This window comes from Accipiter gentilis, chromosome 4 (genome assembly GCF_929443795.1).
Source record: "Accipiter gentilis chromosome 4, bAccGen1.1, whole genome shotgun sequence".
Taxonomy (NCBI): Eukaryota; Metazoa; Chordata; class Aves; order Accipitriformes; family Accipitridae; genus Astur; species Astur gentilis.
In genome coordinates this window covers 31,820,616-31,836,424 of record NC_064883.1, presented here as the reverse complement: position 1 = coordinate 31,836,424, position 15,809 = coordinate 31,820,616, and the positions used below count along the sequence as shown (strand labels likewise).

Genomic DNA, 15,809 nt, shown 5'->3' with positions numbered 1-15,809 from the left:
CAGAACACAGTTTTTGCACGCTTTTTAATAAAAACAAACATAACTTCAAGCAGGTGGATTGACTTGTGATTCCACCATAGAATTACATTACGACCTAATGCAAGAACATAACGTACATAAGCATGTGAAGTGTTCCTTAACTAGAACACAAACGGGTTTTGATATTTTTATGGCTGCGCTGGGATGACCTGGGGCGGCATGTGGAGACGTTAGGGAGACAAGCGAGGCTCTCAATTTCCTATCCGTTGCTTCCAGCGGAATACTGCACCAATTTAATCGAACCATTGAGATGTAAACGAGCCTACCTAATGAGTCATGCTCAAATTAGTCCTAACCTTTGCCTGCCGTGAGCTCGCTCGAGTGGGTAACCGGCAACTCGAATGCAGGCAAGGGTTAAACTAGTTCACGTGTCCGCACTTCGCGACTGGACCAAGTTTCCGAAAGCCTCGGAGAAACAGGCTGGAAGTGCTGCTGTGGAGGCGGCCGGTTCTTGCTGCTGCCCCTCACCTTTCCAGGGAGGTGCCGGCGTTTCTCCTTCGTTTAGCACGAAGGCGAACCTGGCTCCGCCGCGCAGGGAGGGCCCGGGCCCGGGGGGCAGGTGCCGCCGCGGGGGCAGGGGCTGCCGCCTGGCTGCCGGAGGCGCCGCGGGACGCCCGGGGCCGCCGCCGCTGCCACCGCGGGGCTCGGGCCGGGCCCTGAGGCGCGGAGCGCTGCCCCCTCCCCGGGCGGCCCCTCCGCCGCCCCGCAGTCGGAGCCCCCCGGCGGGCGCCGCTCGGGCCCTCGCTCGGGGGGGCGCCGCGCTCGAAGGGAACCGGGCGGCCCCGCCGCCCGCCCGGGTCGGGGTAAGTTCAGCCCTCGGGGCAGGCTGTCCTTCGGTCCGGCGCCCAGCCGGCCCCCCGAGCGGCCGGACGGGTCGGGGCCGGCATTTTCCCGCTCGCCCCCGCTTCTCTTCCCCAGGTTCCCCGTAGCCAGGGCGGCTGTCGGGGAAAGGCGCTGCTCCGTTTACCCCGGGGAGGCTTCCCCCGCCCCGGGAGGGGCGCGGAGATCGGGGGCCGGCTGAACCGCCTTGCCCCCGCAGGAGCGGAGCGCGCCTCGGCCGGCGCAGCTCAGAAGCGGGCGAGCGGAGCGGTCCTGGCCGCGCGCTGAGGGAAGGCTCCCCCCCCACGCGAGACGGGGTCCCGCGGGGAGCAGCGGCGCCCCCACCGCCCCGCCAGCGGTGCCCCGTGCCCGCTGCCCGGCCGCTCCGAGCTCTCCCGCGCTCCCGAGCCCGCGCTCCCGTGCCCGCGCTGCGCGCGCTCTCCCCCGGGCGGCGCTGTGCCCGCGCCCTTGCGCGATGCAGTGTGGGAATGGCTGTGGCGCTGGGGTTGGCTGAAAGAGGCGGCCAGTCGAGGTTTAATGTCCGCCATGTTGGCCGTGGCGTATTGAGCGGAGCCGGAGCGGCGGAGGAGAGAAGCCAGCGCCCAGCCCAGCCGCGCCAGCCGGCGCCGCCGGGCCCCGTGTCGGAGTGCGCCCCGCCCTGCCGGGGGAGCCCCGGTCCCTCCATGAGAGCGCTCGGCGGGGTCCGGCTCTCAGCTCGGAGCGCTCTTGCTGTCGCCCCCCCCCTCCCCAGCCGGAGCCGCCATCGCCGCCTAACATGAGCAAACTGTCGTTCCGGGCCCGGGCGCTGGACGCGTCCAAGCCGCTGCCCGTCTTCCGCTGCGAGGACCTGCCCGACTTGGCCGAATATGCCTCCATTAACCGGGCCGTGCCGCAGATGCCCACGGGCATGGAGAAGGAAGAGGAGTCGGTACGTGAGACCCCCCCCCCCCCCCCCCCCCCCCTCGGCCGGGTCCCTCCATCCCCCCCGCACCCGGGGCCCCCACCTTCGCCTCTGCGCAAGCACAAAATGGCCGCCATCTTCTCCCCGCTCTCCCCGCCCGCCGGGGGGGGGGGGGGGAGGACGGACGGACGGGGACCTGGGGAGGGAAGGCGCCGAGCCCCGCGGCCCCGTACCGCACCTTCCCCCTGCGCTTTCCTACGGCCCCCTCTCCCCGCGGCCCGCGCCCCGCGGTAGCTGGCGGCCCTTTCGCCAGGCCCCGAAAGGCACAAAGGGGATCACGTGATACCGCGGGCGGCCGCCATTTTGTCTCTTGGTTCTTGGGCCGGGCCTTGTGCGGCAGCGGCGAGGAGACGGGCCGCGGCGGCGGCGGCGCCGTCGTGCCCGCTCTGCCCCACCGGGTGGCGCTGCCGAGCCGGCCGCCGCCGCAGGGGGCGCTCGGCGGCGGGTGGCGCTCGGAAGTTGTGGCGGCTGGCGCGGGAGCGCGCGCCGGCCCGGGCCGCCCTCGTGGGGCGAGCGGGCAAGCAACGGCCGCGCCGGCTGCGGGCGCCGGGGGGGGGGGAACGGGACACCGGAGTTAGGGGTGCGGGGAGCTGAGCGGGGCCCGGCGCCGGCCGCCGGAGCGTTGTTGTCGTTGCCGGCGCACGTGTCGTGGTGGCGTGCCTCCTCCGGACGGGCGGGCTGCCACCGGGCTGCGCGGGCTTCGGCTGCGCGCCGCAAGCCGGCGGGAGCTGCTCCGGCGTGAACTTGGCTAGGCGTTAACTAAAATTGTGATGTTCGCTACGTGGAAGTACAAAAGTCAGTACTGAAATACTATTAGAAGTAAGAAGATCCGAATTCGGAGGCCAGAAGTCTACCACTTCCCTCTGTTTGCTGTCTCCGTGGAGAGTGAAACTTCAGCCTTTTCGAACTTAAGGATCACTTAATCATGCACTCAGCACGTGCCAAGATGGGTATAACGTTCAATGGCTGTTCTTGATGAAGACCCCTGCTGAAGTGGGCAATTTGTTACTTTCAGCGTTTGCAGATCTTTAGTTATTTCCTTCGTATAATCGGTTTTCTCCATTAATGCGTTAAGCTCAGCAAGTAGGGGAGAACTGTAGAAATACGGTTATGTAAACAAGTTTTGGAATTTAGTGATAAGAACAAACGTGACAATTTCATAGTCTTGAGTTTCACTAGCTGTCAGGCTTCCATTGTCCTCATACGGTGACAGGCTCTAAAGTTCCTGTTTGTATTTCCAGATGTAGCAAATTTGGAGTTACTTCTCTAAAACTCAAAATACACATACATTCTTTAAATATAGTCTTCTCTTTGTGTCACTGTTGCTCTAAGTTAACTGTGTGAATTTTTATGAAATGTCTTAAGGCTGAATGTTTTCTAGAGAGTGGTACTCTTTGCATGTTGTGGTCTCCGTTCACTAGTGTAACTGCCTACCGTTTTAACATAATTCAATATTTCCAAGTCCTGTGCAAGTCATAAGCTGCTTTTAAACATCCACTAAAATGTGTATTATGAAGCGTGGGGCTTTCTTGTTGGTGGGTGGTGGGTGGTGGGTTTTTTTATGGTTTTGTTTTGGTGGTGCTTATTTTTGTGAAGTGAAGGTGCTCAAAACTTTAGTATGGTATCCATTTAGTGGTAGTATTTAAGCAGCAGGTAGCTATGCTTAGATGCTCCTGTTTCTTTTTACGCAGTAGATGTATTCTGAATTGATACTTGTAGATTCTGAATATGAGAGAGAGCACCCTTAATTTCCACTTGTACCAGAATTTTAAATTTTGGGTTTGCTATGATGCTTGCATGCCGAGCTTATTTCTTCGTTAAAGTGAGCAAGTGTGCATGCATGCATGTATTTATGTAGAAATGCCAGTTTGCTATCTTTATTCTTTTTTACTGCTTGCCTGGCAGTTATAAGTTTTCAGGCTAGAAAATGACATGGAGTAACTATATAACCTCCATAAACCCAGAGATACATGTCTTAGCTAAGTAAAAGTACTCATGGGCAAGGGAAAATTTTTAAACGTTAATTATAAGACTTGTTTCTGTGGTTAATGTCATGCCTTTGTTTACTAAATCTAGCTTTGAGGGTTAAACTTCAGAGCTGTAGGTGTGAGTAAACACTTCCCACAGTTAAAGTTTGCTCATGCCTTTGTTTTAAATATATGTGTACACACACAAACACACACCCCCTATAGAAATTTGTTTGCCATCAGTAAACACAGGTGTCTTCCTGAACACTTTTCACATCTTCTTACATAAAATAGTTGATGTTAAACTCTTCCCCCTTCGTGTTTCTGCAAACTTGCTAAATTTCCTTCCTTCCCTCTTGTTGCCCCAAAAAGCTTTCTCTTCAGTTGGTGTTGACAACAAAGAGGCATGGTAGTTGACTGAAGTTACGGCATAGCTCACAGGTTTAATGCCCTACTACGTTCTGTTTCCCAAACTGCATGCCATGCAGGATTTAGGAAAGTTGGGGGTTGAGTGTGTTACATGGCAGTTGAAGATATGTCAGAGGATTTTTTCCTAATACTTACAGATAATACAAAATATCTAATATTTTCATTTCGCTACAAACAGATGGCAAAGCATCCATAAGAATCTGGGGGGAGGGGGCGGCAGCTTCAACTAGAGTGAACAGGCATTTATAACTTTTTATAAATAGCATTCTAACATTGCCTTGAGTTTTGCATAAATGTAATTTTAAATGAACACATATTTGGAATTAAGAGCTCTCCTCTTGACTAAATAACTTTCCCTAGGGAAAAATGCAATCAAAGACATATAATATTTAAACATCAAGTCACAAGATATTTAAATGACTGATTAGTGTTTTGGTGCACAAAAAGCAATCTATTTTGCTTCCCTTTCATCTTATCTTTCTCCCATCCTGTTCCTACAAAGAATAAATGTGGAAAATAGTACATCTTCATTATTACAACTGGAAACATCATTTCAGCAATGATGTTCTGTACGAGTTTTCTGAAGGAAAACCAACCTTGCTAAGCTGATCCAAGTTCTAAAATATGCAATTGATGAGAGATATAGTAACTCTTTAAAAAGAAGTGGCAACTAAAGGCCTTAAAGTGATGTTAATTCTGTTAACGAGTATACCTTTCTGCTTAGTAAGTTTTACGTTCAGTTAGTGGTTTTGTTTGGAGGTAAAAGACTATAGTAAAAAGCTCTTTGGCACACAGACAGTGTGGTACTTGAAATTATCAACTGATACTGTGCTCTGACAGTTGGTTTAGCTTCCAAGTTCCTAGGGTAAACACGTTGTGGCTGTTGCCAAGTCCGTTGCTAAATCTAAGAAACTAAAAACTATCAGGAGACATATGCATCTCTAAAAAAAAAAAAGAAAAAAAAAAGAAAGGCTTCAAAATGTAATGACACTTCTTAGGCAACACTAAACATGCCCTGTATTATCTCAAAATCCTGGTTTTGACCAAAATGTATCCTTAGTGCTGTAATTTTGAGAACCAGACAACAGACCGCTGTTAATAATATAGTAATGCAGATTTGGTTAACAAGTCCATTTTAATTCATAGCTGCCTGAATAAAGAAGTAGATGGATTGGATTTGTTTATCCTTTGTGAAGAATTTTTTTTTAAAAAGGTGTTACTTTGTGTGGCTTTTTGGTTGTGTTTTTTGAAGGGGGTGTTGCTTTTCTTTAACTGGAAATTGAGATTCTAGACTGAAAGGAGACAGCTGGAAAAGCAGAGCAGAGGTAACTTTAGTTTTTTGAGATAAACGAAGTGCTTTACTGAAAAATTAACAGACTGAAACTTTTTGAACGTGTTCAGTAACTTACCTTACAGAAAGAAAGCATGCATAGCTTTACATGCGTCCTAGATTTGATGGCCTCCAACAAAACCAAGGAAAACCGTCCTTGTTTTCCCTTTGTTTTTCTGAAAGGAAAGGAGATAGGACACACACCGCATCCCCAGCCTCTAGATTCTCTTAGATAAAAAATAGAAGCTTGGGGGTGGGGCGGGGGGGGTGGGTGTTGAGACTTTGTGGATAATTCAGAAAAAAATTGTCCTTGTGGAAAATTACTGTGAATATAGTTGTGTTTGGGTGTTTTTTTTTTAGGAGAGTTAAAAAGAACAAAGCCATGTGTTTGAAGCGCTTCATATCAAGGCATATTAAAGATGTCAGGAAGTATGAACTTCTTTGCTGAAGCAGTGCCTCAGCAAAGATTAGTGTGTGAGCAGAGATGCTTTTAATTAAGTGCCCTAGTATACATCAGAGAAATGAATTATCTAAATAGGAAAATATGGCTATGTTGATGACATTTCCAGAGTTAATAACAGTCCTTTGGGTATGGGAATTATCATGGGTTTGAGGGGTTCTGTTTTGTTTTGCTTTTTCTTGAGTGAGTTTGTTATCCTGATGTAAATGCTGATACTACTATGGTCATACTAAGGTTCTGGATGTTGCATTTCCCTTTTGTCCTGTGCATGTTCAAGTTTATAAAGGTTAGATGCACATTTTCCATCAGGTAAACTTTTCTAAATCCTGGTGTCTCTGTCCTTGGTGTTGAGGCAGGGGAGAATATCAAGTGGTAAGAAGTCCTGTGCTTTATTGTATACTCTTAATTCCCTGTTCTGACTAAGATCATGGTCCAGTGGTTAATCTTTACCCTCATCTTAACTCTGGAGTAGCAGCTTTCTTGTCCTGCTAGATTTCTGCACTATGTGGAGTTCTGTTGTTAAGGTTCAGAGTTTAAAATAGAGCTTGCTTTCTAATTTTAGTGTTGCTAGTAGCAGATAGAAGAATTAAGTACCCAGAGTCTGAAATTGTAAGCTGTACAGCTGTTCATTCAATTCTGTTTTCCTTTGCATATGTGTTATGATGTAACAGGTTGCACAGAAGGTGGAATTAAGTCTGTATGTGCATTTGTCATCTGTAAATACTGTCATACTCTGTTACCTGGTGTTTGAGCAAACTGTTGAAATGGTTTAAAATGTGCTTTTGGTCTCTTTAAATCCATAGTTGTAGTTATCTTCCCTTCCCTGGCTTTGGGGATATTTAAGAAAAGCTTATTTGGTAAAATTTCATTATTAGATGTAAGTTTTCCCCTCCGCCCAGTATCAGCATGACCTGTCAGAAATTGCTAAATGCTATAGAAGACCTGATGAAGATAACCTAATGTTCATTTGTATGCTTCGGAACACTTTGAACATATTCTCTAACGGGTTATGTCTTAATTTAACCAAAGCACTACTTGGTTAATTTCACTTGCACAGTTTGTGTGGGCTCAAGGATCACATCCTCTCCATAAAACTGCCTGGAGCGCAGCTACCATAGATCTTTTCCAAGCAATACCTGCACAGAAAGTATGCCTTTCTCTTCCCAAATCCATGCTGGAGACATTGGGAAGCTATCATATCCAGATTCTTTTGCTGCTGAAACAGCTGTTTTTACCTTATCAAGAAAAAAAGCTGATAAGGAATGTACAAGAAGGGACCCATATGTCACTGTCTAAGCTGTGATGAATTTAAAAACATGTGAAGTGTATAGCTGAGGTGTGGCAAGTCAGCGTATGAATGGTCTTGAATTACATATGTAAATTTCACTAAAGGACCTATAGTCTTTTTTTGTATATTACATTCTTGCCAGCTTAAACTGCATTCTGGGTGTGCTTCCATGAAAGTATGTATTCTATGCTAATTAAACAGCTGTGTATGTGATGTCTAAGTACTCTCAAAATAACCACTACCTTGCTGATGCATGATTCACTGATACAAAGTGTTGTAGGATCTTGTAGGGGCAATCAGAATTACATGAATGTAAAATCATAACAGATACTGTAACTGAATAATCAAGGGGTTTTTTCCTGTGATGTAGAGTCAGGAAAGTCCCTATGAAGTTTTTAGTTTCCTGTCCTGGTTTCAGCTGGGATAGAGTAAATTTTCTTTCTAGTAGCTGGTATAGTGCTATGTTTTGGGTTCAGTATGAGAAGCATGTTGATAACACACTGATTTTTTTGGTTGTTGCTAAGTTGTGTTTATACTAAGTCAAGGATTTTTCAGCTTCTGATACCCAGCCAGCAGGAAGGCTGGAGGGGCACAAGAAGTTGGGAGGGGACACAGCTGCCCCAAACTGGCCAAAGGAATATTCCATACCATATGTCATCATGCCCAGTATAGAAACCGAGGGGAGTTGGCTGGGGGAGACGGATTGCTGCTTGGGAACTAACTGGGCATTGGCGAGTGGTGAGCAATTGCATTGTACATCACTTGTTTTGTGTATTCCAATCCAATTTTTTTCCCCTTCCTTTCTGTTATATTAAACTGTTCTTATCTCAAGCTGCGAGTTTTACTTTTTTTCCCCCATTCTCTCCCCCATCTCACTGGATGAGGGGGAGTGAGCAAGCAGCTGTGTGGTGCTTAGTTGCTGGCTGGGGTTAAACCACAACACTTACTAACAGAAGAGAATCTGCGTGCGTCCCCTCTGTCCCGTCCTGTTGTTGTGTTCGTGTCCTGCCTCTTCCCCGCTGGCCCCCCAGCTCCCGATTGTAGAAGTCAAGTATAATCTTAATAACAGATTAACTGAACTCCTTTAGTGGTCTGTTCTTAGACCAGGAGAGCTGAAATATTAAAGGATCTTGAAGTAAATGGGGAGAGTAGAGACAGGGTTTTTTCCATACTCTTTGATTCATGAATCCTGCAAACTGGAAGTGTTGCTTCCTGTTTGTGTTCTGTTCCTCTTTGTCCAGCTTGCTCATAGTAGGAGGCATTAATTTTATATGCCAGTCTAATCTTTTTTTTTGTGTTTATTTTTAAACACACAACTCAAAGATTAGATTCCTAAGGGCGTATGTGTTTGATAATTTGACAGGAGGGGAACAGAGAAGGGTTTGTTGCAATTTTGTCTAAAGCAACAGTCTACAAACACCTCGGTTCAGAGCTGGGAGAGTTGGGTTGGTTTTTTTCTGTGAGCTCATACAGTGGCCTTAAGTTTACCTTTTAGTTTGGTATTTAGCTTAGTAACTTGCTTCAGGTATACCTGTGGGAAAAAGATCCGAGATCCTTAGCCAAAGATTTAGAGAGGAAAGAACCGTGACAGCTCACCACAAACAGCCAAATTTCAAGTATAGGAAAACTCCCATACCGTGTCAAAATATTCAGGTGTTGAAAAGTGTGTGTTTTCTTCCCCCCCCCCTCCCCGCCATGAGCCCCGCTGCCAACTGTTTAGTAATAGTGGCAGCTTACTGGATATTTCACCTTCAGTTGGCACTGAAGCTTTCTCTTCCATTGTGTTTAATGTTGGAAGGTATTCTGTGTACCTGAACAGTCATGCAAGTTAAGAAGTCTGGCTGATGGTGGGAAGTAGCTTCTATAGTGAGCATTTTATGCACCGTCTCACACTACCTAAAGAAAGTGGTTAATTCTGTGGTGTGAAACCCACCTGTACCAACAGTGTTTCCTTTTGAAGTCAGAGGATTAGTGGTGGTGTAGACTTCTGTTACAGATTGGTGGAATTTGTTTGAGGCTGGAATGAGATTGCCCATCCCAATTCGAAATCAGAAGCAGCAAAACTTAGCATGTTCATCTAGAAACAAGAAGTACGGATTGCACCTATGGGATTTGACAACTTCCTGGAAGTCAGCAGTTCAGTGTAAAAGTTTAGGAATCATGAGAGATGGCCTGCTTTTACACCATAGAGAAGTTGGGCGCTAACTTGGAAGTTGTGAGCAGGGGACTGCCATGGAAGTGGTTTGATAATGTTATATTAGTTCTGTATATGGTGTCAGTTAAACATATAATAATGGTGAAGGTGTACATGTCATTTTCTAAAAATATTTAAGGTTTCAGAAAATAGCAGGAAGAGTTGGTTGATTAACAGTGCCATATGCAGGTCAGAGGCTTCTCCAGGAGGTCCAAATTCTGTTTTGAAATGATGGAGGACATGAATTAGCAAACTCACTTTGGAAGAATTTCAAGTCGGGACATTTGTGTTCTGGGTGGAAGATGTTCATTTTCCAATTTGTTTATTGTCTGTACAAGTTATATATGGAAATAAAAGCAATTTAATTCCTCCTAAAAAAGTTGTTCCAGAAAAGCTAAGTGGGGAACAGTCTTAAGGAATTAGTTTGATGTATGCATACTTAATTTATTTTTAACCTTTTCTTGATTTCCCAGTAATTGTGTAAGGAGAAGGCATGTAAAAGCAGTGGCTTTATGCATAGCAGAGTTAACTACAGTGAGACCAAATGTTCATATTCAGACTTAAGATAAAAAAGGTTAGACTTACTTAGTGCTCTCTTATTTACAATGAGGGTGGTTAACCATTGGAAGAGATTAAAAATCTCTCTCAGATTATTTCCATTAAGACTGGGGGGAAAAAACCCCACAAAGATAACTTCGTTAGCAGTATACTTAATAGCACAAGAAGGAATGCAGCTGGCAGAGTTTTGGAGTTAAAGGAGGGGAGCTCGCGCTAGGGTAGTCGGTTGTAAGGCCAGGCTTGTATGGAAAGACTTTACCTCCTGGGAGTTTTCACAGCCTGTCTTAAGGAGGAGCCCCATAAGGTTGTCTTCCTGACTGCTTTTCAGATTTGATCTATCCTATAATGGATTTCAGCAAAAGATCAGGTATTAACTGTATACAGTAAAATATTAATAACATTAGTCATGGGAAGGGGCAATAATTCAGTAACCTTAATGTTTGAGGATCAGGGTGATGTGGCTTTATTTTTCTTTTCATTTTAATAGCTAACATGCTGTATTTTATTGCAGTAAAACTTAGGTTGTTTACAGGAACCTGCCTAATATTAATTTGTTTCAGGTAGAAAAAAAGTGCAATGTGGCAAGCCCTTAAATCTGCTATTGTTTTCTTTGAGTAGACCACTTTGCTCATCGCTGTCTCAATAGTTCTGCCATAATTATATGATCATGTTCCTCAAAAATGTATATGCAACTATTTCAGTATCAATTTGTGGAGTATTCAGTGTGAGCTTTGAATACATGTAAGTTAATACATTACTTTCTTGAGTTTTTGTTTTAAAGGAATGTGTGTGTATGTGTGTGGGAGTCTGCTCTGCTAGAACAGAATATTGTAATTTGCTGGCCATAGGTATATGTAGTAAGTTGTTCTTTTTCCACTTCATTTCCACTTTCTACTTGCAAGAGGAAAAACTAGCTTTAATATCAAGGAATGCATCAAATGACTAATGCATCAGAATAAAAATGCTGGCAGCTGCATTTGTATATATCCTGTTCCTGTTTAATGAGCCTTTACATACACTCTGCTCTTCCTTCTACTGGTGTATGTGTATTTCTGTGTATTCAGATGTATGTATATTTGATGACGAACCCTGTTCTGGGAGGATCTTTCTGGTTAAAAATTAGATGAAGGTGAATTGCATGAATTGAGGATGGAATAAAGTTTGAAAATTTCTGGGTCTCAGTCTTTTCAAGCATAGGTAGCTTGAGTGAGAGAGGAAACTATCCTCTTAAACGCTAAGTACCACTCTTAAAGATGTGTTTCCTTTATATTTAATCAGAAGTTAAGAAATTAATGTTTTTTTAATTGGAAGCTTTCAAGAGGGTGTTGTTGGAAAGGATTGCTTTCTAACATCCATTTACATTCATAGCTCTATACCAATTTCATGACTTCAAGGTTATTCCTTCCTAGTTGTAAATAGAAATTAATTTCAGATCTTGTAGCCTGCCTGGAAGACTTACCAAGCTTACATTTGAGGAGAGAGATTTGTAGCAAAGGCTGCCCTATATATGCATTTCGTGCTACTGTCCCTTCTCTGTTATAATTTGAAGGGCTGTAGTAGAATAGACAGAATAGAATAGACTATTTCGTTTGGAAGGTACCTACAACGATCATACAGTCCAACTGCCTGACCAATTCAGGGCTGACCAAGTTAAAGCATGTTATTAAGGGCATTGTCCAAATGCATCTTGAACACTGACAGGGTTTAAGTTAGGGGCATCGTCCACCTCTGTAGGAAGCCTGTTGCAGGGTTTGACCACCCTCTCAGTAAAGAAATGCGAGTCTTCAGATTCGTCACTGATCAGATGTCCCAAGTCAAAGCATAGCAGCTAGGAAGATGTTAGCATGGAAAGTCAAATTCTGCATAGGCTTCTGTTTCCAGATTTTCCTTTTGAAAACTCAAGGATTTTGTGCAAGGCTGTGTTGTTATGAAAGTGTAATGATTGTGGGTTAAAGATGCAGAACGTGTTTTGGAAAGCGGAGAAGGGTGCAAGTTGCTTTGCCAAACTCTATTGATCTGTAATGAGTCTCGCCCAAACTGTTTTTCTCGGGATAGGTATGGAAACACTTGATGTAACTTGATTTGTTTACTCTTCTGTCTGTGCCATTATCATTCCCCATGTTAGTCTGTCTACATAGTATGTGACATCTCTCTTTCCAGGCATTGCCCAAGGTGTAGGTATTTGAAATGTCCTGTTCTCTTGTGTTTTTAAATTCTCCAATTCTGTTCTCCTTAAGTTTCTTTAAACGCTGGTGATAAAACTGTATTTCTGGTTTTCCCTGTGCCTTTATGTTTTTGCTTAAGAAATGCAGCTTTTAACTCTGCGGTAAATCTACATCTCCCACTCCCAATTCTGTATTAGTATTTCAGCGGGACATGTCCTGTATGCTTTTTCATATTTTATTTTTCTCACTACTTAAAGTACAAGAAAAAGAATTCTGGAAAGGGTGGCAGAAGATAGGAACTGACTTCAGGAAGAAGATTTTACAGTATTGTGATCTGATTTATAGTATTTTCAATTCAGTAACCTAGGTGTATCTCAGGAAAGAGCTGAGTTTAAAACAGGGTGGTTTTATTGGAAAATTTAGGAGTAAGGCTACAGGTAAGAGCCAACTTGAGTTTGAGCCCTGCAGAATTTTTGTATTTTGTATAGTTACTGGAATCCTTTAGGTGGGTTACTTCTACAAAACTGTTGGAGCTTTCAGATGTTTATGGATAAAGTCATGCAATCTCTTTGTTTCTCTGAATTTTTTTTTATTATTATTGTATTCTTTGCCAAAGGTGATAATCTTGTTTGCCCTTCTCTTGCTATTTATCTTCTATTTTGTTAGAAGAAAGTTACGATTAGTGTTAGTGCACTACTAGTTCTGTGTTCTGATTAAGATGCTGTGGCCTTAAAAGTAGGCCAGGTACTATATGAGATTGTTCAAATGTTAGGAATAAAGGTAGTTTAATATTCACAGTTCATCTTGGACAGCTAACATATTTCATTGAGTTAGAACTTCAACAAACTTCATGTCAATAGGCAAGATTTATTTTCTTGCAGTTTGTATGAGGGGAAAGAACTTGAGCTACCAAAACTGTAGTAAGCCAGCTTCCCCGTTTTTTGTCAGTAATGTAAGGGGTTTGTTCAGTGTGAAAAAAGTATGTATAGGAAATTAGTGAAACATGCATGTTTACGAAGTGCCTCTGTCTAAAAAAAAAAAAAAAAATAATAAAAAAAATTTTAAAAAATCTGTACCAGAGCTGTAGGATAAGAGTGACAAACAGAACTTTCTGTTGCATGTTCATGCTCTCAGCCTTCCTCTGAAGGGGGGGGTATTTCCTCTGGGTTGTCCAAGATATTTAAAAATTTGTTTAATGGTAGCTAAATATTGAAAACAAAGTTGGTATATCCTGAGCTGGAACAGCAAGCGGTAAGGGTTTTTTGATGATCTTCAGGGCTTTATTGGAGGAGGTTGTTGCAGTTAATGCATTAACCTTTAAGTCTGGCCTGGTTTTCCATAGCTTCTGTATTTTTACTGTAGAAAGACCTTGAGCTGGTAGATGGTAGATGTTAAAAGTTGCCTTTGGGAGCTTTAGCTGGCTTTTAGGTAGTTGGAGTGTGGGCTATAGAATGTCCTAGAAATAAAGACAAAACTTTAGCATTGATAATATCTGGAGAAACTGGTAAGGGAAGAGAAGCTCTGAAGTGCTCCTAATAAGTTCGTGTTACTGAGGAAAGTGTACTGCAAGCTATATACTACTATGATTTTGTGTTAATACCGGGTATGTTGCATGACTAGTCCAGTCAGAAGCTAACAGTTTCATCGCTGTATGGCAGGATAGTATGAACTTCCAAAGCCATCTGGATTCTATAGGAAAAACATTAATGGATATTCCTGTTGGTAAATGAGAGCCTATCAGAAAATCAAGCCTGTAAAACTAAGCCCTCAATTTGTTCATTACTGATTCATTTCAACAGGTAAAGAAGGTCCCCTGCATGATATAGTAACCTATTTTTAAATGTTGTATCCAGTGGTTGACTTAACACTGTAGTTTGAAAAAATTAAAGAAGTGAGGTATCTGAGATCTTACTTTGGCTTGTATTAAATTGTAATTTCCCTGGTGTAATTTTCTGGAAAAAAATAATTTGAATGTTTTCCAGTGTTAGTCTTCTCATTAATTTCATTGTCCTGTCTTTCAACAATGTAAGTTTGACCTCTTACTTGATCTGTGCTTAAGAGAACTCTGGATAAGAAGCACTTTTTTAGTTAATAGAGAAGGGGAAGATTTAGCAATAAATTTGCTGTAGAGAGTCTCTTACACCAGAGTGTTTTGCACTGTGGTCAGAAGAGTATGTGCAGTTCACTTCTATGTTTATACTGGATGTTTGTCTTTGGTTTTGTGGTTCATTCCCAACCTTAACATGGAGAGTGAGTGTGCACGTATGTTAGGCTGTGGTGTAATTTCTCTTCAGATGGTCATAGAGGTAAATGCTAGCTGAGAAGTGTACTCTCTGGAAAGTTGTTTCAATACTTAGCTCTTTCATGCTTGTTAAATATGAATTATGCAGTCACATTACCTGAGAATGTTAGACAGTATTTATTGCTGAGGATTTGAAGGGAAGTCAGACCACCTCTTTAGCAGATGGCACTGTCTGCACAGGTGGAATTGGAATTTGAGGTCCTAAGCCAGCTTTGACAGCAGCATCATTTCCAGGGATGGAGAGAACATAATCTTACTTTGGCTTACAGTTACTGAACTGACTCTGCTTGGTCAAACCTTTGTCATAATACTGGATAGATGGAGGAAGTAGGGATACATTGTCTTGTGGATAGCTAACAGTGCTTCACAGGGTAATTCCCTTTAACTTAGGAATTGTGAAAGGAGTAGGGAAAGGAATAAAATCTACTTAAGGGAAAAGCCATACAATACCATGTATTTGAGAACTTTAAGTAGTTAGTTACCAGTACAAGTGAGCTGTCAGAAATACCCAAAGATGCAAACCAAAAAGATTTGAAAAATGTTTGGTGTCTTCAAGCTATTATTACAAAAAGCTGTGAAGTATTAGTCTTGAAGACTTTTCTTGCCATATTTTAGTGATGTCGTGTTGATAAACCTAAGGGAAACAGCCTACTCCCCCCCAACATGGGGGCTTAAGTGTGGTCCTAAGTACCATAGAGACTTCTTTGTGATAGCAAGCTGTGGCAAATACTTTGTCATCTCTGTTAGAATTTCTGGTTAACAACACATTTTATGTTTATTCCTAGTTTCTCTCACCTTGCGTTATAATGTTGATTTTGCTTTCTGTTGATCAGTTACTGTTTGGCCCTTTGTTTTCAGCATGGGGAGCTGTACAGAATGATTGAACTATTTAATGTGGTAAGCATTATGAAACTGAGACTTGTAATTGGTAATTTAAAAGCGTAACATGTTACGCAGCTATGAATTTTGTTCTCCAAGAATGTATGCAGTATCAAGTTGATGTTTTTCAAGGTATCATGCACTAAATAATCTTTATAAATACACTTGTTAATGGCAATATAGCTAAAATAGTCATTGCACAGAAAGGATATGATGAATTCATGCAAAGTACAAAATCTCACTTGCAACCTCTGGTAGTTTACATGGCACTAGGTTGTAAGAGGGAGAGGTAGGATGTCTAGTGTAATGGGATATTTTCTGAAGTCCTGTAAATGGGTTTCTCTGCTGATATGTGGGCTATATTCTTGGACTCAGTATTTGGGAAGGGCACAAAGCAGTCTCTAAAATGTCTATTACA

The 15,809-nt window shown here is 43.4% G+C and overlaps 1 protein-coding gene across 7 annotated transcripts in view; it reads left to right on the top strand.

The window, feature by feature from the left end:
- Window positions 1-1,321: 1,321 nt before the first annotated feature.
- The window catches only part of EPC1 (enhancer of polycomb homolog 1), a 54,262-nt gene continuing 39,774 nt past the window's right edge, over window positions 1,322-15,809 (top strand). For 3 of the 7 annotated variants that reach the window (XM_049798689.1, XM_049798690.1, XM_049798688.1), the window contains exon 1: window positions 1,323-1,786. In XM_049798689.1, the coding sequence (XP_049654646.1) occupies window positions 1,634-1,786 (153 nt within the window). In that variant the 5' untranslated portion in view covers window positions 1,323-1,633. Of the gene's footprint in view, window positions 1,787-15,809 lie in introns of all 7 variants that reach the window. The other 4 variants (XR_007505823.1, XM_049798694.1, XM_049798692.1 and 1 more) reach the window with 2 other exon arrangements.